At 42.2% G+C, this 25097-nt stretch overlaps 2 protein-coding genes across 2 annotated transcripts in view; one reads left to right on the top strand and one right to left on the bottom strand.

The window, feature by feature from the left end:
• Positions 1–5620, bottom strand: part of LOC111863881 (dual specificity protein phosphatase 10) — a 131275-nt gene extending 125655 nt beyond the window's left edge. Inside the window, exon 1 of the mRNA XM_023850671.2 lies at positions 5548–5620. Within this exon, the coding sequence (XP_023706439.1) occupies positions 5548–5584 (37 nt within the window). The 5' untranslated portion in view covers positions 5585–5620. The remainder of the gene's footprint in view (positions 1–5547) is intronic.
• Positions 1–25097, top strand: part of LOC111863878 — a 478046-nt gene that overhangs the window by 201399 nt on the left and 251550 nt on the right. The gene's annotated exons all lie outside the window — the stretch shown is intronic.

Here is a 25097-nt window from a genome sequence, read left to right as displayed (position 1 = left end):
TTATACATTACATATATTTGCATTCATAGCCACACATGGCGGTTATAACTAGAAGTTTATTTTCAAGTAACACACATCTTGATCTAGAATCGGTTTCTTTACTTCTTCAAACATAACCTCACATTTATGCACCATCAGTAGAATTGTAATTTTATCCCACAAAAAGACTCTTCATTCACAATTGTGAATATATTCATGACATAACTGAAATCCGAATTTCACGATCCTACATAAAATGATTTTTTACAACTATTAAGCAGAAATATAATATAATATAATAATATAAATTAATGTATTATGTAATATAATATATAATTATTGTATAATATAAAATAGAATGCATTTATCGGTTCAAGACAACAAAAGGTGTCCAACATTAGATGACGCCGATGTGTCTCATATCAGAAATTCGCGCACTCATCATGTTGGTGTTGTGCACTATTGGGATTTAAAAGTTTGGGCAGCAGATTTGAATCGTGTAGCTCGCGTCAAGTTTCATTAAAATCCGTTATTTAAAAGATCGTTACATCTCAGTAAGATATAAAAATTTTTGTGACTGTGGTATGTTAATACAATTACTGTGTTTCTGAACATTATCCATCCCTCTGCTTTTATTTAAAACACAATGTTTCGGAGACTGGATTCTGTTTGCTTCTTCAAGTGGAACCTACTCTGTTGGCCCCAACCGATGGACTAGTCCCTATCTCCGGACACCAGCACCAACACAAAATAGGATATATAAACCAAGCTCAGAACAAACCACCTGCGAGAGTTAAGACAAACATTAAAAACATCACAAAAACTACACACACATCAGGCCTAGCACCTATGTCCATACACTATTTCACGGCTATTGGTGTTAAAATCAGAATACTATCAGGATCGATGTCATCACTAAAGAGACAAATTCTCTGTGTGGTACCAACATAAAAACACAGTTTTCCTACTCAGTCTACACTGGGCGGAGATATAGTTTTCTGACTTCTGCTCCAACAGTGGTAGTCCAGATGGAAGAGCTGTCCAAGTTATGTTGGCTGATCGGTAATCTATCAGAGACATGTGGGCGGATTCCTTATATTTCCTGTGGGTGGTGTTATGTTCAATCTGCAAGACCTTCGCTTCTTTCCAACATATTTACCGGCTTTCTTCGCGCGCATGTTGGGCTACTTGTGATTTTTCAAGCATACCTTGTAAGATTACCTTTTACGTTTTCATGTTGTCAGTCTGTTCACCAACGTACCAGTGGAAGAAATCTTACAGGTCTCAACACACGTGGATGGTTTGTGTTGTGCTTGGTTTATGCGTCATATCTTGTGATGGGAGACAGAGACTAGCTCAATCGGCTGGGCCAAAGTGAGTAGGTTCCACCTGAAGACAGAGACAGTATCCAGTCTCCGAAACGTTGTGTGTTTTAAATAAAAACAGGACGACGGATAATGTCGAGAAACACAATAATTGCATCATTAAACTATGCCTACTAAATAAGTTCAGAGCAGAAGTTGCAGTATTAGACACCTATCTCGTGCGTAATGTGTGAGAGGTTAAAGTCATGAGTTAAATAAATAAGCATTTACAATCTTAATAGTGCGCATCCTGTTGTGTGTTATGAGTAAGATATATAAAACTATATGAGGTATGCAGTCTACACAACAATATTCTGTATTTAAAAACAAAGAAGCCAATACTGTATCAACATTTGTTTTTATTTTTGTTTTTACAGACGCAACATGTTTCGACCCTCACACAAGGTCATCATCAGGCGTACAATGCTCCAGTTTCAGCTGTTTAATTTCAATTAATTATCATCTAATTCTTCAAATAAGGATCCTTATTGTGTCTTGAAATTATTTAAAAGCATAAATTCATATATTAAGTCTTGGTTAAAATTTAAAACTGAAAATCCATAGATAATAAAATTTAATTTAAAATTAGAGATATAAAGACTAAAATAAGAAAATAAAGATTAAAACATGAAAGGTATGAATTTATGCATTTAAATAATTTCAAGACACAATAAGGAATTTTATTTGAAGAGTTAGATGATAATTAATTGCAATTCAACAGCTGAAACTGGAGCATTGTACGCCTGATGATAACCTGGTATAAGGGTCGAAACATGTTGCGTCTGTAAAAAAACTAAAAGCAAATGTTGATACAGCATTGTCTTCTTTGTTTTTAAATACAGAATATTGTTGTGTAAACTGCATACCTTATATACTTTTATATGTCTTATTAAATAAATAGGGCCCAGAATATGAACACAATCAGTTTTAGCTCAGACAAAATTAAAGGCACTGGTACTAGCACCTGAATCATTGGGAAGAAGATATTGTTCTGGTAAGTCATGGCGGAGATACTTGCAACACCTGTGTAACATCATTAGTACGCATGCGTGTAATCTGTAGCGTTAGTCAGATTAATGGAAACAAATGACTGCTCCTGTTTCTGTTTCTCATGGTCAAATAAACGGTGATTAATGGTGGCGATCTGTGACGCAGATTTTTCTGTCTCATGTTGCTTCAGCATGATGAAGCCCTCTTGCTCTCTGTCGTGGTATCGATAAAACCGCAGTCATCACGCTAGTCTGAGACTGGGTCACGGAATCTATGTTGCAGATTATAAGGCAGATGAAGTTGGCTCCCGAACAGCAGAGAACTAAATCGGTCGCTTAAATTGACTGTATATAGCACACGCTTTACGTCAGAGACGAACACGTGCTGACGTAATGTTTGTAAGCAACTAAAACCTCAAGGCTAAAACAAAAGAATTCACACAGTTCCTCGCGGTTTTGCATCCCTCACGGGTCTTGTTGTTCATTTGTTTAAGATATAGGTTAAACATTTCGTTGAATGAAAGAAATGACAGTAATAACGGATTATGGATGAAAAGGAACAAGAAGAGAAGGGAGAAGAACAGAAAAGATCGGTATGAAAGGGAAAGAAACAGAAGGGACGGAAGAAGAATAGAATGATATGAAAGTAAGAGAGACAAAATGGACGAGTTATAAAAGAAAAAGAACAAGAAGAGACGGGAGAAGAACAGAATGATATTACATTACATTACATTATTTATTATACTGCAATTGGGTTTTAGCCCGGTGGCAGTAGTACACAATAGGACACAACAGACAAGTAACACACATTACACTAAGTGACAACACGTTCAAACAAAACACAATACACAAAACACAACAATAAGGACATCCTACCACAGTGAATACAAACCAAATACGATTAACAACTACAACAATTACAGAGAAATACAAACAACTGCAACAAATACAACAACAAGGACAGAGAGAGAGAAAAAAAATTAAAAATATGAAAGTAAGAGAGACAGAATGGAACAACGAGATGGAGAACATAAAAAGGGGTACGGAAGACAGCACCAAAAAGAGAGAGGAGGCTGGGGGAAGAAAAGAAAGTAGAAAGAAACAATGAAAACAAAATAAAGAATGGCTAACGACGCTGTCAGTCGCTTGGATTATGTGGTGTTGAGCTGTGAGCTCATTAGCGAATACCTCATGGATCAGAATGCAGAAGGAAGCCGCCATGGTTTAATTTGAGATACACTACTGACATTTCGCTGGAGGTAATGAGGATAGCTCAGGCGGTTAGACGCTGGCTTTTCACCGAGGAGACTCGTGTTCGATCCCGGGTGACTTTATGTGAGATGCGTGGTGGGCGGATGTAACACTGTGGCACATACACCTGAGACTCTCTTCGGGGCTTCTCCTGCTGATCGCCATTCCACCATTGTTCCATACTCTGTATCAACACCCCCGAGTTATGCCATGACTGACTACGCAGCACAACATGACCTCGTAGGTCTTAAAGTTGGAGGGGAGGGGGCTTCATCTGTGGCCTAGTATTTGGCTGGTTGCAGAATGGGTCAGTTAATATTGAAGTTTAAAGTATATTTCCTCAATTCGAATTTTTTAACATTCCTCCCCACCATCGCAAAATTCTCTAGCCCGCGGTTAGTTGCAAATAGCAACATCTGGCCCCCGAGTTAAGAAAATTACACATCCCTGTACTAGCGTAAGAATTGATACGCAATTCGTCATCAGTGGATCAGACCCGTTGTTCAAAGATAATGAAACAGCTGAAAAAAATACACGTTGCGCAGTTCGAGTTCTTCTTTTCATGCCCTTATTTGGTCATTTTACATCGAGGCCAGATGTTTCGTTATCAGCGATATCTAGTGATAAGACTGGGCACCCCCATGATGAGCTCACTGAGATACGTTTATCATATGCAGAGAAACAGAGGAGGCCATGCCATGACTAGCAGATTTGTTTGTGTTGCAGCGAGCTTCATATTCAAAGGGTCTCTAATCATATTTAGGTTAGAATTCAGCAAGGAATGACTTAACAGTATATAGCACAATTGTGGTAGATTAGCAATATGGCGGCCTTTAGATTCACACTTCATGAATACAAGTTTTTCCCACCTTATAAATAGCGTAAGGCTGAAAACCCACTGACGCGACTAGTCGCGAGCGGCTAGCCGCTCTTTGTCGCACGCGTCCGTTAGTTGTACATATTAGGCGTGCGACAGCTCTGACGCCTGTGTGCCGCGTTTCAAAACTTAACCGCGCGCGGCTCATAAAAGCAATACAAATGACGGCCGCGAGCGACAACACTCAACAAACCGCGCGCGGCTTGTCGCGTGAGTGGGTTTTCAGCCTAAGACTGCTTGGCCGTGCCTTAGTTGAAGCGATTAGTCGCTGGCTTCCCACCTCGGCGGCCAGGGTTTGATCCCGGGTCTGGTCAAGTGGGATTTGTAGTGGACAAAGTGGCGCTGGGGTAGGTTTCTCCGAGTAGTTCGGTTTCCCCTGCCTATCTTCATTCCACCAAATTCTCCATCATCAAAATCACCCGGGGCAGGCTACAATAGGCCAATCAGTGGTTGCCATGCCGAGTGGACCCAGGTAGACTCCACCCCCCACTAAGCGAAAAAAGACTGATTGCTTCAAGCAAAAACACCGATGAATGCATATGAAATACGTCTTTAAACTTGTTATGCAAACAGACACATCAAGACTGAAATCATATGAAATGTAAATAAAAAGAAACGGTTTTTGTGTTCTGTTAATTATGATCCGCAGCGCGATTAACTATATTTTAATTACAACGTTAAGAACAGATTGAAAGCTCGCACTTCGTAATGTTAACTTTCTCAGATGAATGCAGCCTGTCACCAGGGGCTATATGTTAGAGAATCATGATATTTTACATTACATTTTATTTTTAATTTTGGCGGTACTAATTCTACACAAAACGTATGAGGGTTATTACAAATTTTTGTTTCGGAATGTAGAAATAATATCAGCAGATAGAGATAAACCTCAACTACGCGTAAGCTAAACTTCTGAACACTAGAGCTTACCGTTGTTTAGGAAAATGCGTCTAAATTTAGTATAATTAACATTGCGAAGATGAGATGTATCCCTTGATGCCTGTAGACTGTATTTGTGTGTGATGCAAGATATATAATGAATATCACAGTATAAATGTAAATAATTAATAAAATAGTCTATATTTACCAGATATGCCAGAAGTCCTGAAGTACACTTGAGCCATCTGTGCGTCCGCACGAAATGTCTTCGTTTAATTAAACTCGCTTTGTGAGGCATTGCGCCATTTTGTGTCATAGCAAAGTCACGTGACAGGAATGATTCCTGGATTCTCTGAGTCATGGATAGTTTCTAAGCCTAAACAAAGCCCACCACGTCTGCTGATGTTATCCGTTTGTAGGAGTCACCACGGTGAAATGTATGACTCTTCCGTCATTCTCTGAGAGGTCTGTGGGTTTCAACAAACTGGCGCAGGGATTTTAAAAACATGGCAGTATTCCACAACCATAGTCCTGCGAGTCGTAGAAGGCGAAGGAAAGGGAACCTAGTGCCTGGGAGTATGACAGGACCACCCCGTTCCTGGGGGATATAAATACGGGGACCTGACCCTCCAGGTTGGGGGTTGAATGCAAGGGTGACGACCTTTCTCTGTAAATAGAATACTGTTGCAAAATCTGAAGCGTATGGAAAATATGGCAGAATATTCTAAGCAAGTGTAGCCCTAGCGAGTCAAGTAATCAATAACAAAATTCTGGGATAGAAAATGCGTTTGAAATATTTTTTAAGGTGCGTCATCATGAGGTAGTGGCGTATATCCTTGCGTCATCGTCAGAAGGTTACTAGATGCCATTTTCAACGTACGGTGTGAACCAGAATAGCCACAACGGAGCTCTCGTTGAACACGCGCGACTTTTCTTCCGTAAGGTTAGCTTCTGAAGGCATGACGTTCCCTTAAAAACGTTTTAGACGATTTACACTGTGTTGTGAGACAGACTAGAATGTTAGGTAAAGACGGGAATAGCGTGAAGATGTAGTATGATTATATTAGCATTTCAAGAAAATAAACCTAAATCTGATTTGTTGGTATAGCAGTATCGCTGCAGACTCGCGTGCAGAGGTCGCCGTTTCGAATTTCGGCTATCGTGACCGAAATTTTTCGCAGTTCTCTTCACTCTCTGCAGACTAATGCCGGGATAGTGCTTCTATTAGACCACGACCACTTCCTTTTAAATTCTTCCGGTTCATTATTCATCTATAATCCTACCATTCGACGGTATATTCGCTCTCTTTTTCTCTCTTGTTGCTCCCACTTTGGAGCATAAGGCGACCCACACACGGACGAGTTTGGCTCATTGGAACCCGAGCCGAGTCGGACTAGCGAACCAGACTCGTACGTGTATGGGCCCCCTGAGGCATCCGTGAGACGCTTCGTTTCACTTAAGTTTCTTAATCCTAAGACAGTCGGTAGGACTCCTTGAACGGAGTTACAGTCCGTTGCAGGGCCGCTACCAACAACGGAAACGCCGACAAACATTCATGCTTTGAGTGGGATTCGAATCCATGATCCCTGTGTTTAGACAGTTCATGCCTTAGACCGTGCGACCATTGTGATCGGCAGTCTACTGATGTCCTCAGATTATCCACAAATATAGCCAGAGAATTCCCGCAGGTTGTGCAGTCCACAATCAACCCATTCCCATCAGTCCACATTGACCAACCGTCTCCTGCATTGTCTGTTTCTCGCCGGCCTTCAGAAATCGCTCTGTCATTACGTGACACGTGCTTCTCACGTGAACCTGTGTATAGTTGGGTTCGAACTCACGTATAATCAGGTCAAGTTTCGGCGCGATTGCAACGAGAAGTTGTAAAAAATTACACCAGTTAGCGTCGTTATGTCTGTACATATGTAATGACTCGAGAGCTAGTAAACGGGTTTCCATAGACCTTCATACTGGGAAGTTTTAGTAAAAGTTGTTGAAACAGGTTCAGGACGAGAGCAGTGAGTGTATTTCTGTGCTCAACTTCGGCATTTCTCGCTAAATATGTGTCGGAGAGAAAATACGTCTAGTGAAAGTTTTATAGCGCTTATGTGGAGGCAGGTTAGAATACCTCCACTGAAGCCCTGTGTGTCGTAGAAGGCGATGGAAAAGCAAGCCGATGCCTGGGAGTAAAACTAGGCCACCCTATCTACTGCCTGTCTCCCTCTATGGCTCTACAGCCCTTTCGAATTTGGCCATGTTTTTCATTTCTTAAGCCTATACATAGTCGGCAGGACTCCTTGGACGGGGGATCAGCCCGTTGCAAGGCCGCTATCTAACGCGCCATAGCTCAAGCGGTTAGTCGCTGGCTTCTCACCGCGGCGGCCCCGGTTCGATCCCGGGTCTGATCAAGTGGGATTTGTGGTGGACAAAGTGGCGCTGGGGCAGGTTTTCTCCGAGTACTTCGGTTTCCCCTGCCAATCTTCATTCCTCCAATTGCTCCACAATTACCCTCACCTATCATCTGGGGCTGGTACAATAGGCCAGAAGTGGCCGCAGTACAAGGGACTTAGTCTCACCCCACTAGCAATAAAAAAAGGCCGCTATCTACACACAGAACAACACAAACATAGAATAACTGCACACAAACATCCATGCCTCGAGTGGGATTCGAACCCACGACCCCAGTGTTCGAGCGGGCGAAGACGGTTCATTGCCTTAGATCGTGCGGTCACTATGATTGGCTGGGGGATATAAATACAGAGACCTGGTCCACCAGGTTGCGGGTTGGACGCAAAACTGACGACCTTTCTCTATAAAAGAAAAAGTATTTTTGCTAAGTGTGTGGAAACCGGATGGTCTAATTCACGACAAATCTGACAGAATCTTCTAAGGAAGGGTGTGGCTTGAACAGGGATGTTTTGCCCATGAGGATTACAATGAAAGTTGTAAAGAAATATGAGCCACGCGTTTGATGCCTGATATATTTTTTCCCCACAAGTCTTACGGTATTTTAAATGTATTTAAGAAGGTAGGCAACAAAGGCGCAATGACTGTTATGCATTTCCTACCCTATGATCAGCTATGATTGTATGGGGCTGAAACTTGGACACTTAAGGCAGTAGATCAGGAACACCTGGAAAGCTTCGAAATGTGGTGTTGGAGAAGGATGGAGAAGATCAGTTGGACCGATTATGTGAGAAATGACGAAGTGTTAATTAGAGTCAGTGGGCAGAGGAATATCCTACACGAAATAAGAAAACGGAATGCTAATTGGATGGGTCATGTTTTACGCAGAAACTGCCTTCTAAAAGAAGTTACTGAAGGAAAGACAGAGGGGCGGATAGAAGTGACCAGAAGACGAGGAAGAAGACGTAAGAAGATGCTGGATGACCTTGGGGACAGAAGAGGATATTCTCATTTGAAGGAGAAAGCTCTAGATCGCATCAAGTGGAGGAACTGTTTTGGAAGAGACTGTGGACCTGTCGTCTTGACAGACTACTGATGAATGAATGATCAGCTCTAGATCTGTAACCGACTTCTGTCACCTGCTCACAACATAAATGCTCACAAATATTGTGAAATAACGGTCTCGGTGGCTCATAAGAAATTCCCGCGTTCACGTGAGCACGAAGCCCGCCGTTAGATTCCTGTCCCAATCTGCTTCGGTCCACTTCCCGAGAGGAATTGTTTAGGATCTGAGGTTCTCACAGCGTTGATTATGAAGAGTTCTATCTTCTGGGATATAGGGTCATGTAGGATCTGAGGTTCTCACAGCGTTGATTATGAAGAGTTCTATCTTCTGGGATATAGGGTCATGTAGGATCTGAGGTTCTCACAGCGTTGATTATGAAGAGTTCTATCTTCTGGGATATAGGGTCATGTAGGATCTGAGGTTCTCACAGCGTTGATTATGAAGAGTTCTATCTTCTGGGATATAGGGTCATGTAGGATCTGAGGTTCTCACAGCGGTGATTATGAAGAGTTCTATCTTCTGGGATATAGGGTAATGTAGTCCGTTGAAATTCGATCGACTTTTCTGAGGAATACATCATCTTCATCTTCAGTATCGACGAATAAGCCAAGCAAGAAACCAGCATGAGTCAGGTAGCGAACAACTGGTTTCGTGCTCGGCTTATTATTCGATCCTGGATATAGAAGCTACATATTGTGACAGCACGCTTAAAAGCTAGAACAGCGGAGCTAGAGTAGACGTTCATTGCTAGGCAGCGACTCGTTTAACAGCTTCCCGCCCAAACGAACACGCAAGCGACAACAGAAAAACTAACGTTTCTATCCATCTGTGAGGTAAACACACCTCTACAACAATAGAGGAATTATTAGGAAATGGTGTTTTCAGTTAGTGCCGCTCCGAAGATATATAGCGAACATTCAAGACCGGCTGAATTAATCCTGCGTGGGAGCGGAGTCGAATACCTTCACCGTAGCCCTGAGAATCAAAGGAGGCGACAAAAGGGGATGTCTCGAATCTGAGACAGTAAAATATAGACGCGAGTCCCTCGGGACTAGGACCCGAGAATGACTGCGCTGGCAAGAGCCAGCAGCAATTGTAAACGACAGACCTGTCCTCTCATCAGAGAGAGCGCCACACATCAACAAACCCGCAACTGTCTGACAGTACTAAAAATCTGGTCGTAAGCCCCAGATGGGTGTTTTATTTCAAGATACGACTGACCGTCGGTCGTAACGTAAGACTCGATTCGACTCGGCTGGATTAGAACTGAGGGAGTGTCTTGAGATGATGGAGAAGGGAAGATTTAAGCGTCACATGGAGGTTTGTGAAGTGTAGTAAATTGTATAAGTATGCAACAAATCCGGCAATCAATCCAAAACCCGTCTATAAGTCACACATACCCTAAAATACATGACAGTATTCACTGAAACATCGGTTGACTTTCAGTGGACTACGCGGCGTTATATCCCGGAAGATAGAACTCTTCGAGAGAATTATTTTTCATAGCCCCCAAATCTAGGAAGGTCATGGCGCCTATTGGACACCTTATCACTTATCACAGCGTCTTTTCTGGAAGATAAAGCGGCCGGATCTTGAACCTGACCACACATAACCATCTACTGTTCTACCGAGGTTACCCCCATACACCTCCGTGGTGCAGTACTTTGAGCACAGAGAATATACGTTTTCCTTTTGCGGCTTGCATCCTGACCGAAATGGCTAAGCTGCCAAAGTGTCGCCCCGGAATTCGGTTCAGTGACCTCCCGACTGCAGAGTGTTTCTTAGTCATCTGTTTGTCATTTCTTGATGAATCATGAAATGAAAGAAGCGGTGATCGTCAGCTGTTTACGTGATCGCTTCGTAGTTGAACGCCCCACGCTGATGAATAGAACAGAGATGGAAGGAATTCATGAAAAGGGTTCAACATGGCGTGTGGCACCGCATCCAGAATCCAGAACCTTCCGTTTTATGCTGGATTCGCAGTTCTCATGAAACTGATTATTAGAAGAACGGTCATCTGGTTGTAACGCCGTCTAATTCGGGGACAGCCAAACGTTTCAGAGGAACATAATATTTCCATCTTCAGGGTCTAAGAATAAGCTAAGAGATGAATCAGTAGAAACAGGCGGTAAGCTGAGGGCTCTCTCCGAACTTTACTTTATTACAACCCATAGGACCCTAGGCATATTCTTTTATTTCATGGATCGGGCCGGGATGGCTACGGGTTGAACGCCGAGGGCTCGGAGTTCGAGTACCGGTAGGAACAAGAGTTTTCTTCTCTTCACGTCTTTCAGAACGCTTCTACAATCCACCCAGTCTCTTATTGAATAGGTACCGGGGAGTAAAGCGGCCAGAGTGTGAAACTGATCACTCAGTTCTAACTAGTGCCGAGGTCAAGAACGTGTGGATCCATACATCCACCACCACACCCCCATACGTCTTCATGGAATAGCGCTTAAGTATTTAAGTACAGGAACAACACTGCCTTTTGTCTAGAAACTTTGCGATCAACAGAACGATAAATTCTCTCTTTGTTTTGTTAAACTTCAATTTCTGTCTCTGTCCTGTTTCTGATGACAGCAAACATGTCGGAGGTCTGTGAGAGCAGGAGGACGAGCAAAATATTTGGATCTAAGGTAGAGAACGTGACAGGGGAATAGACGAAAATGCACAGTAAGGAACTTCGCAGTCTCTTCTCCTCACTGAATGTTTTTATGATGGTTAAGCCACGAAGGACGAGACGAAGAGAACACACAGAATTCAAGGCAGCATCATGAAACATATTGGTGAAGAGAACCTAACAAGAGACACAACACAGAAATCTAGGCCTAGGTGTGAGGATACTGAAGTGGAAAATAGTGTGTAAAGATGTAAATGTATTTAACTGTCCCTGAACACAACTCAAAGACAGTTTTTGTTTGTGATCACCAGGGCCCGGATTTTGATGACATGTCATCTTTTTTTCCTTGTATCCTATGCGATGCTCTTAAATATATAAATCTCGGATATGAGCTGATGGTTACAGAAATGTAAACTTTATAGGTAATTTTTTTGTCATTTTTGGCCATTTTAGGGATTTTTTTCTTCATATGTTTTCTGAAATGTGAATAACATGGAAGCGGAGTGTTCTCTCTTTTCTCCTTTGGGTCATTTTTCTGGATTTTTTCGGTAATTTTTTGAATATTTTCAGGTCATCAAAATCCGTGCCCTGTATATTATATTTTTGGTTCATATTTTAGGTAATTTTTTTTTCGGTAATTTATAGGTCATTTTTTTAAATATTTTTCATGAAAACCCGGGCCCTGCATATTACATTTTTGGGTCATATTTTAGGTCATTTTTGGGGGGGATTTTTCGGTCATTTTATAGGTCATTTTTAAATATTTTCAGGTCATCAAAATCCGGGCCCTGGTGATCACGTTAAATAAATGGCATGAACTAGTAATGCAATTTCTCATGAGAACACTACAACATTCCTTATAGTCCACATTTTTCATCTTACATGGAAAATCTAACGGTCAGAGTTGATGACGACAGTGGTCAGCCATTGTTGTTACGTCACCAATACGCGGCGCTGCCGCATTCCTGAGTCGTATTGTATTGTTGTCACGTATTTATGGTGATGTAGTAGTAGGACATGCCTAGAAACAACCGAATAACGGATGTGCTGTCCGACCTGTCAGGATTCATGGATTCAGCTCCTAAAAACAATTCCTGTTCATGTTTTATAGCTGGAATTTCTCAGCAGAATACGCTGTGAATTTGGCCTAGTCTTCCTGGCGGGTTTATGTTTTCTGGCTCCTTGGGTCAAATTGATTTTGCCGCCTTTGGGCTCTTAGCAATAAACAGATATGCTACAAAATGTATGACATATCGGGAGAAAATTGATTAGAGTAATTTCTTCGTAATTTTAAGTGCGAAGTTATATCTGTGCCATTCCTGTTTTGTCTGAATACTCATACATATGTAAAAACTTTAGGTGAAGGCATAGAACTTAACGCCTTTAATTCTTACCACTATTAAACATAAAAATGCATTTTAAATTAATATCTGCTAACTAGAGGAGCCGGGATAGCGCAGTCGGTACAGCGACTGGCTACGGGCTGGACGACCGAGTGGTCGGAGTCCAAGTCCCAGTTGGGGTAAGAATATTCTCTTCCCCAAGTCATCTAGACCGGTTCTGGGGTCCACGCAACCTCCTATACAATGGGTATCGGAGCTGTTTCCCCAGGGATAAAGCGGCCGAGGAGTAAAGCAGACCACTCACCTGCAACTAGTGCTGAGATCCAGAACATGTGGATCTACATCCACTTCCCCATACGTCTTCATAGTGAAGTGCTTAATTAGTTAATAACAGGGACAACTCTACCTTCTGCTGACTTGTATTTGAAAACTCACGTGAAATGTTCTAAGTCCAGTGCTAAAAATTTTGCTGCCGTCAAAGTGTTTCCGCCTCCAAAAGTTTGTCGCCGTGGCCCATGGCCCGTTTGGACCATACGTAAATAGGTGCCAGCCAAGTCAACTGTCTGAGATGAAGATCGTGGGATGTGTATGGTAATAGCAAGACATTGCTTGTTATGCGTCACCTTCCCTCCCTCTCACAATGCGGATGCAGCCACCACCCCGCTACTTCTTGCCATGCTTCATCTTACGCGCAGAGCAGGTCCTGCAGTTGAGTGAAAATGGCTCCTGTCTTTTTGAACATAAAATGAGAAAATATACATAGTCAACATAGAGTATTTATTGCAGAGTAGCACGAAGTCCTTTGTATTTGAAGATGAAGCATATCGAGATTTCAGTTTCTGTGCAACAGGAACCTGGAATGTACATTTCCATGGAAATGCAATACCAGTGGGCCGTTGCTTAGTAATACCTTAAGCAACAAACGCGTTTCCCCGGAGATGAAAGGACAACAAAACGTTCGTTGCATAATAGCGGCCGAGACCAAGGGCTCCTACATGGTGCGTTCTATTCCGTTCGAAAGCAGGTTATGTAAGATTTCAGCTTCAAGAAGACGAGTCACAAGAGTGACCCACACTCCCTTTGAAAGTCAAGTTTTCTAAACGGATTTGACCAAGTTATGTAGCATGCACGTATCTTCATAAAAATAACTATGTAAGGGTTGTGCAACGTAAACAGCGCTTTGTCATATAAATCAGATCTTCTGACATCGTCTTCAAGTGCGAGCAACGAGATAAGCAGCAACTGAAACAGACTCTTTATGTGTGATATAATAGATGTACGGTACTTAGTCCCCCGTGACCTAGCAGAAACACTGCCGCGCACTATGTGAGGAGACCCTGTACTGTTGAAAGTTGTGATGTAACTAGGACCAGATTACTTGTCAAATTACCACTTCAGTGGTCACATTAAGAAGGACATGACGAGTGGAATAGTAAGAATGAGGGAAGATCAGAGATGAGCAATGTCGTCTGAAAATGTCAAGGAAAGAGACAACTTCAAAGTCGTATGCGTAAATGGAATAATATTAAAATGGTTTCTATGTGTACTGCGGGATTGGACTGCTTGGTGGGCTTCTGAAAGACGCTAATTAAACTTTACACAATTACAGGGAACTCATTCACGAGATGAGAAACCATCAGTTTTGTGCCATGGAGATGATGAGTTTTTGTATTTGTAACACTGCTAGACTACCTCTTACTTCTGTTCGGTTGTTTGATGTTCACGATATCTTCTGTGACCCCGTGTAGTTTGAAAGAGACCAACGTTTCGGAGGAATCAGCTGCGCAGATCATTCGGGGCATATCTTGAGTTTCCTCGGTCGTTTCATCAAGATTCCGGATAGTACCTTAAATTAGGCCACTACCACTTCCTTTAGCATACTTTCCAATTCACCCACTTCGAAAAAATCAGTGCAAATAACATTCACCACAAAACGGAGCACGTGCCCACAAATCACAATAAACAATGCACCAATCCTTATACACTCCACAGTCAAATATCTTGGACTTCACCTTGATCAAAAGCTCACATGGAAGACCCATATCCGGGCCAAGAGATTACAGCTATCAACAAAAGTGAGAAACATGAGCTGGTTAATTGGTAAAAAATCCCAGCTATCATTGGAAAATAAACTTCTCATTTACAAGACTATACTCACACCCATATGGACGTATGGTATAGAACTGTGGGGCTGTAGTAAACCATCCAACACCAAAATCCTACAAACATTCCAATCAAAAACACTACGTTACATAACTAACGCTCCATGGTTCGTATCAAATCAAACTCTCCACGAAGATCTTGGAGTTCCTTATATAAATGAGGCCATAAACAAACAAGCCATCAAATACACAAACCGCACTGTGGATCACGAAAACCAACTAATAAAAGAACTCGCCGTCCAACCCTTAGTGAACAGAAGACTCAAACGTCAATGGCCAGAAGACCTATTCTAGGCAAGGGAGGATAACCCACCAGTGGATCATACTCCCTACAAGCCACACAACGCTCTAACATTTGCTTATTACTCTGTATTAGTACATTATGGGTAGATTGTAAATATCCTAAAATAAATAAATAAAAAGAAAACAAAAACTATTCACTTATCATTCTAGCATTCGACGTTATATATTCTGAGCTGTTTAAAGCGTCGTCAAATAAATCATAAACTAATATAAATAACATAACAACACCTTAAGTAAGGAAATAATGAACGGAATTAAATAAACAAGCAACTTCAATCGATGTCGATTAATAAGTATATTATTGAAGCTCAAAATTGTTTCTCTTCTTCACAGCGTCCAGACCGCCTGGTGGACCCATCCAGCCTCCTATCAAATGGGTACCGTGTGCTCTTTCCCTGGGGATAAATCGGCAGGAACGTGAAACTGACCACTCACTTCCATCCAGTTCCGAGGTAAAGATAGGTGCAGCTATACCTCCACTCCCCCATACGTCTTCAGGGCCTAGTGCTTAACTAATTAAGCACATTGACGACGTTACCTTTGCGTATATTGTTGCAGTTACTGTCTTGAGACTGGCTGCTTGTAGAGGAAGCAGGAGGTCACGGCCCGCTAGATAATTGGGTTGATGTTGTTTGCACCTGGGACATCTTCGAATGTTTGCGCTTCGTTTTCTGGTAATTAAATTCGACCCTGGAGGACGCTTAGTCAGCCGATCATTGTCTAAGTGCGTCACTGGGCATCATTTTCAGTCCTTGAGTGTTGCTGGTAGTTCAGTTTCTTTTCTGCTGAAAAACATGTACCAATATTTAAATCTTCTTCTTCTTTCTTTGCGGGTGCTGCAGCCCATGGTGAATTCTGGGCTCTTTTACTATTGCTCGCTGTTGGCTCCGATCCTGTGACTTGATTTGCTCGGTCGTTTTAGGTATTTCCGAACTGCTGCAATAGTTAAAAGCTTTCCAACAATTAAGGCTTTTTACAGGTTGGGGTTATTAACTCTACGACCAACCCAGGATATCCCATTTTGTCTGGATAGTCATTTTTGACCTGTCCGGCTTGGGAGACTACCAGAAGCTACGATACCGGCCAGCATAGTTATCAAGACAATAATGTTAAAAGCTTTCCAACAACTAAGGCTTTTTACGGGTTGGGGTTATTAACTCTACGACCAAGGCAGGATATCCCATTTTGTCTGGATAATCATTTTTGACCTGCCCGGCTTGGGAGACTACCAGAAGCTACGAAACCGGCCAGCATAGTTGTCAGGACAATAATGTTAATAATACTTAAATTAAATTGCTTGAGAACAGCAGTAACGCCTATTACAGGCAAGCCTTGGTAGAAAATTACAAATAAAACAAACATCAAAGCAAACATTGCATTACGCAAAGTATAGAAACGATATAATAATAATAAAAGATAAAATAAGGGTATAACTATCCCTGAAACAGGCTTTGAAGGCCCATAGAGTTATGAGACGTCGAGGCTTCCACATTTTCTAGACAATCGGCTCACAGATGGTGGTGAGGTCAGTCTTACGCGGAGGCCGGCCTCCCTTTACCGGCAGGAAAATTCCTGTTACTAATTTCTGTTAGAGGCTGAGTCGACCCCAGGGCCATAGTGCGGCTGGAAGGATTGAGTCAATTGAAAAATCAAATAATTTAATCGGGAAACGAATCTGCGACCTTCCGGCTTGTAGCATAGTGCCTCAACCAACTACGCTACCGCGCTCCCCTCCATATACTACTACTACTACTAATAATAATAACATTAATTGATGTTTTGAGGGGCTCAGATTATATTGCGCCGAGCCACTATACGATTAATGAATAATGAATTTGAACGGGAAGGCTGAAAGGAAGATCTCATTGTCTAATTTGGAGTTCTACCCCGGTATTTTGCCGGACAGATTGAGGAAAATCACGAAAATGATCATGAATGCCTGCCTCCGGCCGAGATTTTAATCCGCGTTCTCCCACATACGAAGGAATTAAGCACTGTGCCATGAAGACTTACTCGTATGAGTGAGTGGATGTATAGATCCACGTTTTCGTGATCTCTGCACTAATTCGAGGTGAGTGGTCAGCTTCACGCCCCGGCCGCTTTACCCCCGGGGAAAGAGCTCTTGGTACCCATTGAATGTGAGGCTTTGTGGGCCCCAGAGCCGGTCTGGACAACATGGAGAAAATTCTTGATCCTACCGAGACTCGAATTCGGACCCTTCTGTCGTCCGACCCGTAGCTAGTCGCTATACCGGATCCTTATATGGCTACATAATAATAATAATAATAATAATAATAATAATAACGGAATGGAAATTTGCTTCATTTATTGGACCGAACGGCGTAGGTATAATCGTTTAGCTGATAATGGAGATAAAAGCCAGCTTCCGAAACTTTGTTTCCCTAACCGAAAAGAGACGACTGAAAATGTCCAGCGTATGTGTCAGTGCATACCAACCTACTCACAAAATCCCTATAGTTGTTCCCAAAGCCATCGACAGGGAGGTTTATTTGAGGCTTACGAACTCTGAAACAAATTCCCTGCTCGACTTACTGCATGGATTATTAATTTCTGGACACGTGGATGACGCAGCTTTGGAGAACAATAAGGAGCGGATTATACGCATCAGTGAATACGATCAGTTCCTTTTTCGGTCAAGGCCCCTGTGACTCACAGATCTCCCGTATTTTAGGTTCGTGTGAAACAAACGCACCTGCATTTGCATATGTATAGCTTTGCTCTGACTCATGGAATTCGTCTGATTAGTAACCATGGGAACGGAATTAACGAAGAATAAAACAAATGAACACGAGAACACTTACTGAAAACAATGGCGGATTCTGGTTTATATTCTAACTGGAAAAAATAATTAAATATATTTGCATATGGTTTGCTTTGTTGAAGGGAAGGAACCGTTTTTTAATTTTAATTTTTCTGGAGGTGAATGAAATCATGTTATTTTCTGTCCAAAACATCTTTTTGGATACGTTACGCCTCGGGCCGCGCCAGAGCTCAAGAGGTTAGTCGCTGGCTTCCCACCGCGGCGGCCCGAGTTCGATCCCGGGTCTCGTAAAGTGGGATTTGTGGTGGAAAAAGTGGCGCTGGGGCAGGTTTTCTCCGAGTACTTCGGTTTCCCCTGCCAATCTTCATTCCACCAATTGCTTCACAATCACCCTCACCTATCATCTTGGGCTGGTACAATAGACCAGAAGTGACCGCAGTACAAGGGACTTAGTCCCACCCCACTAGCAATAAAAAAAATACGTTATGCCTCGAGTAGGTAACCTAACAGGAAAAAGTCCCTGTGTATTCAACGCGATACTGGTATGGCGATTTCTGTTTGCAACGTGCGTTGGAAATAGAATCGAGTAAATTTTTAATGATGACATAAGTATCCATGTCACTGCCTGATGATGATGCAACCTCAGATATGTTTTAGATGCAGTATACTTAAGATATGATAACAAAAAAGAGAAAAGTCATTGTTGTTAGCTAAAGAACAACCCGCTGTTCTGGTGCGGAAGTGCGAAGGAAAAGATTGTGGATCATCTGTTTAGAGCAGGATTCAGGAAAACTGTCTGTATAAAGTTGCGAGATTCGTGACTCTGACGCTATCGAATTGGTTGGATATGACGCCATGTAGTTTAGTAGAGAGTCACCAGTTTTTCTGGGGGAACACGCTTCTTCCATCTTCTCCCCACTTCAGCCTGACGATAGAGACAGTATGTTCCCCTGAAACGCTGGCACTCTTACCTACTAATTAAGCACTACGCCATGAAGACGTATGGGGCAGTGGATGCATAGATCCACGTATTCTTGAACTTGGGTCTAGTTGCCGGTGAGTGGTCAGCGAAAGCACCCCCGGTACTCATTGGATAGGAGGGTGGGTGGCTCCAGAGGCGGTCGGACACTGCGGACGAAAGAGAATTCTCGCTGTTACCGGGACTCGAACTGTGACCCCTCCGCCATCCAGCCCGTAGCCAGTCGCTATACTGCTATCCTGGCTCCCCACGCTTACCTAATCATCATACCTTAATATGTCCCTATGCTTCAGCATCACACCATGAAGACATGCGACTGAGCGGAGGTTTATGTCCACGCATTCTTGACCGCAGCGCTAGGGTTAAGTAAATGGTTAATTTCGTGTTCCGACGATATTATCCCCGAGTGAGATCCTATGGAAGTGAAACTAGATGGGCTCCAGGGCCGATAGAGGGATGTTGGTGGCGAACAGAAACATACCCGTGCTCTAACCGAGAATCAAACACCGGTCATCTAGCCCGTAGTCAGTCTATTTGCTGAATTATCTGGATAGATGAGTTTTGAAAATGTATTGAATAACGTTGGCCTCGTGGTAAATGTATTTTCACTCATTTCCTTTATTCTTGATAGGACTATAGGATTTATCAAAATTTCGAACACTCTGTAGAAATGAAAAGGAAAGTTACGGAAATTGAGCGCTCTCTAGTCACCTGCGTCATTGTTCCGCTGAGGTGGGAACCGGTGTCACCTCTGGTGTGTCACCGTGTGCACTGACCTGACTGACACTAATACAACCCCTCCCCCCCCACCTACCGCTCCCTTCCAACCAACACAGCGCACCAGAACGTCTCTGGCAAGCAGCTCCTCCAGACTTCCTGATTTCTTCAGTCGTTGCATCCAGTGACGCAGGTAAGAATGCGTGGAGCTTTTCCGCCATGCTCCCATCAGCTTGGGGAATGTATTACCGAAGATATGCGTTCTGTTCTGCGTTTTCTGTGGGCAAAAGGACTTAGTGCAAAAGATATTCATAGAGAATGTTTCCTGTTACGGTGGGAAGTGTTTGTCGCGTAAAACGGTTCATAACTGCGTCCAGAAATTCTCTCAAGGACGTCCGAAAGTCGCAGATGATGAAATGGAGGTGGGAGGTGCGGAAGTGGTTGCGACAATAGTCAAAATACTTCCATGTTGCGGGTTTTGACGTACTGCTAAAGCAATGGGACAAGTGTATCAATGTTGGTGGAGGATATGTCGAGAAATAAATGTATTTTTTTTTCCAGGTTCGGTCACATGTTTTACGTTTTATATCCGTTTGTGACCTATTTACTGACTCTGCCTCGTATACATCAAAGTTTCGGAAGAACTCACTGCAACCGAAGAAGGAGTCAGGATGTTCAACCGAAATGTTTCGTTTGTATTTACATACCTGACTACATGGCGTCACAGCCCACAGGACCATAATCTTCACCATCTCGTCATTTTTTCCCCTATTCTATTGTTTCGCCTTCTTTATCTTGACCTCCACTTCCTCATTTTCTTTCTTCCTCTTGATTCTTAGTCAATTTTCTGTTCCTAAAAGAAAACGGTCGCCCTGAAATCCCGTCATGTTGTCCCGTACTGTGTTGGCTGTTCAGTTGGGGTGAATCATCTGTAGATGGAGCTGCGGCGCCGCATTCTATTAATCACCCCACACCACCAGATGTCGCTCGCAGCTAGTAGCGGGATTTCTGTTTAATTACTCCATCTATATGTACCATACGTAGCACAATTAGGTGAGGGGACAACGCCCCTCCCCGCAGTATAAAGTATGTATCTTGAATCAGGGACGGGAATCAATATTGCAAATATTCTTCGGTTTTTTTTTTCTGTTCAAATCTGGAATGAACATCATGCCACTGGATGTAACTCTTTCTTTGGGCGTTATGATTCCCCGTTGTTAAAAATAGCAGTATCTTAGTCGTGTGAACCTGTGAGGTGGAGAGCATAGTCGTGTATTCGATTTTAGTTTCTAAACTTGGTCTTCATGGATCGTCGAATATTAGGCAGGTTACCGATTATCATAAAAGTAAAAGGTGAAGTTGTCCCTGTGCTTAACTAATTAAGCACTACGCCATGAAGATATATTGGGGAGAGGATGTATAGATCCACATTTTCTTGACCTCGGCACTAGGTGGAGGTGAGTGGTCAGCTTTAAGCCCCCGCCGATTTTACCCCCCTGGGAAATAGTCCCCGGTACCCATTTGATAGGAAGTTGGGTGGACCTCAGAGCCGGTCTGGATAACGTGGAGAAGAGAAAATTCTTGACCTTACCTGAACTCGAACTCGGACCCCGTAGCCAGCCGCAATACTGACTGCGCTATCCCGGCTCCCTTATCGATTATCATAAGTGAGGTTAATCATGAATTACCTCAGTCCCCCTTGTCCAAGTACGCTACAGTACTTCTAAATAGAGCACGATCACTTCTCAGTCATTATTTCCTCACCATTCACAATTACCACTTTAGCTCTACCTAAAGATTACAGCCGAAGAAATGTCGTTTTCACTTTAAATCTCATGGATTACTATATGTTCTACCTGCATTAATACCAAAACATACTCTGTTCTCTGCCCAAAGAACGTAGTCACGGGTTTAGCATGATTCTTACAATTAACAACGATTATTCATTGAAACATCAATTTGCTTGGTCTCTATAACGAAAAGACGTTGTAGCCTATTTTATGTGCGGTAAGAAGTGCATCTGTATATGTTACAAGAAATGCCCACCCGAAAATGCCCTTGAATAAGCCACTGGCAATCTGTCAAGTGGCGCGTCAATCTGCGTTTCCTCGAACTCTTTGCAGCAAGTGCGGAGCGGACGTTACATTTCGTTCTTATACATATACAAATACATATATAGAGCAGGCTCTAAGTGAACGTCACGCAGTCCTCCCACGATCTAACACAGTAAAGAGACCTTGTCCTGTCTCCTTCTTCTTCTGCACACCACGCAACGGATAACTTCCTATTGCTTTGCCCTCTTCACTTCGAAATGCTTTACCTCATTTCCAGCTTGCGCAAACCAGAAAGACGAACAAGCATTGCCTGAACATCTGCAGTAGCGGATTTTTATATCACTTTCCCCCTTAAAAGTACAGCGCATGTCACCACTTCCCATCACTCTCCTTCTCCTTTATTCATTCGTGCCTCTTAACACAATGAAATATGTCCACGAGTCATTTTTGAGACAGTGACCATTCTAAAACCCATTTGTGCCACTCGGCAGACAGTATTTCATGGCAGTAGAGGTGATTAAACCGCATTCATGTTTCTGCTGCTTTTAGCATAGTCTGTATAGCGACTGGCTACGGGCTGGACGACCGAAGGGTTGGAGTTCGAGTCCCGGTAGAGTAAAGAATTTTCTTTTCCTCATGTCGTCCAGGCAGGCTCTAGGGCCCAGCCAGCCTTCCATCCAATGGGTACCGGGAGCTCTTTCCCCTGGGGTAAAGCGGCTGGGGCGTGAGACTGACCACTCACCTCCAGCTAGTGCCGGGGTCAAGAAAATGTGGGTCTACACATCCAACCCCCATACGCCATTATGGCATAGCGCTTAATTAGTTAAGCACAGGGACAACTTTACCTTTTTATGTCAAATTGTTTGAGTTTCTGGGGACGCAATGAGTGACTTCAGAGTATGAAGAGTCCTCTCAGGATTTTAAAATAAATTTGTTTTTGCCACCGAGACCTTATATAGAAGGTGAAAGAGGATTTCAGGTCTTTAAGGCGGCGAAAGAGACGAAAAGCCTTATCTCGGGGAGACAGGTTGCGAGGATTTGGAGGTGGATAGAGGTGGTTCAGGATCGCGTCCGATGGCCGACTCTGTATTATCGGTGTTGAGCTTTCGGGATGATCTAGCAGATCATCGCTGGAGCGTGCCTACCATTAAACTTCACCGCTTGTTCTCAGCACAGCTCGAATTCCACCTATGTCTTTATCCGATACCGGGACCACACACGGGTTTCACGAGGGTTCGATAGTGCCATTATGTAGTTTAAGATGTGGAGGTTACTAGGCGGTTTACAGGACCCCAGAGGCATTTCAAACAAGGGCTAAACGAGAGAAGGGAGTTAAAATGCTAATTTAATTCACCCCTCTATTTTCTGGTGGGTGGCGTTCCTTAATCCAATCACCATCAAGAAGACGTAATTCCACTTGTTATGGTTTTCTGCACTTACCAAACACACACACACATATGTACACTCGTAGGTTAATACAAGTGGAATCATAACATTTACACCGCCGTATAACATGTTTATACCTGATAAATGCAAATGAAACCTGTAACCCATGAGTTAGGATAAGATTTAAAATTTTAAGTGCTTGCCTCACGGAAAATACACTGCATCTTCGTTACAATTATCAACCAGTTAATGCTGTTTAAGAAAAAATCGCTTTTTATTGTGAGAACCATACGGAACACACAGATATACATGTATATAAACTCAGTTCATACCTCACAGGAAATATTACGTCTCTGGTACAAAGCCCAACCGGTTAATGCTGTTTAGGGAAACAGTCGCTGTTTATTGTGAGATCCGTACGGAACACACACAAACATATATATATATATATATAAACTCAGTTCGTACATCACAGGAAACAATTAGGTCTCCGCTACAAAGCCCAACCGGTTAATGCTGTTTGGGGAAACAGTCGCTGTTTATTGTGAGAACCATACGGAACACGGAAGTACACTCCATGGGGAACATGCAGATTCCCTTGTGGCATGTGTAATTAACACTATAATTTAATCGGTTAGATTGTAACAGTTAAATTTATTATTTTAACATTTATTAGATACTCCATATCCTTCATGTAAATAACATAATTATGTTAAAATTCCCCCCTTCTGTTTTTGTAATAATCGCTGAATTTGGTTTTTAGAAACACAGAATATCCAATAAAATGAACAATTTTTTTACAACGGAAAGCATGTTAATGATTTTAAAACTAGGTGTGCTACTTTACATGAATAAATCCGCCATTTTATTAAACTCGTACTTGTAATAGAAAATGGCAGCGATTCTACTTATAGAACACGGATTTTATTAAAACGAAGTTTGTGAACACGCTCTCGGCATGCGGATCAATCAAGCAGGCGGTGAGTCACTCAGCCTTGCTTCTGCCTGGTATTTCAGTTCTGCCCTTGAAACTCGTTAGCCACGGAGCCATTTCCTACAACATGGCAGGCAGGTAGTTCGTTATAAATGGCAGTCGCCAAAATTATCATGGCAAGGCATTATAGGAACTGATAATGAAAATAACGTTCTCAACATTGATCCGAGTATAGAGTAGGTCACGACACAGGAAATGGCGTGCCGGCCTCCTCTAAGTATTGACCATCTCATTTCCTTAGTAACACGACTATTTTTCATTTTCCAATTATTATGGAAGGTTTAAATGAAGAACAGTGAAAATGTAAATATAATTATGTTTTCTGCGAATTGGAACTCATGTATATTATCTACATGCTCAGTAGTTGCAGATTGATATCACCGTCTTCATTAATTTTGTTTCAGCCTTGTGCTGAAATCTTACGAAAGATGTGAAAAAAACAATTCGTGATAAATTTGCTGTAATATTTCGCAGGATATTTTGTTAAATTGGCTATAAGCTTTAAAATGTTTCAAATGAAATTTGTGACATTTAATGTAATTTACATAATACATGTAAATAGCGTACCCGTCAAATGTTATTATCGTTATATTACTTCCAGATATCATAATCAGATAATACTGCACGCATACCAACGGGCCTCCAAGCATTTTAACCACTTCAACGTGTATACAAGCAAGAAAACTGTCGCCACATGTCCGCAAAAACACTATGACATGAACATTGCGATTGCAACAACCTACCTCAATAATACATATTATATGTATAGTTCTTAATTATATTTTAATCATGTAACTTATCTTGTTTAAAACCTTTATCTTTCATTGTATTTTATGTTATTATATTATGGTATATCGTCGAAAATCCAACACTGCACTGAATTATACATATAATAGTAAAGTAAAGCTATCCCTGTAACAGGCCGTGAAGGGGTTGTGAGACGTTG

This window comes from Cryptotermes secundus, unplaced genomic scaffold, assembly GCF_002891405.2.
Source record: "Cryptotermes secundus unplaced genomic scaffold, Csec_1.0 scaffold171, whole genome shotgun sequence".
Taxonomy (NCBI): Eukaryota; Metazoa; Arthropoda; class Insecta; order Blattodea; family Kalotermitidae; genus Cryptotermes; species Cryptotermes secundus.
Note: the sequence above shows the minus strand (reverse complement) of the source record. Positions and strands in the feature narration are given on the sequence as shown.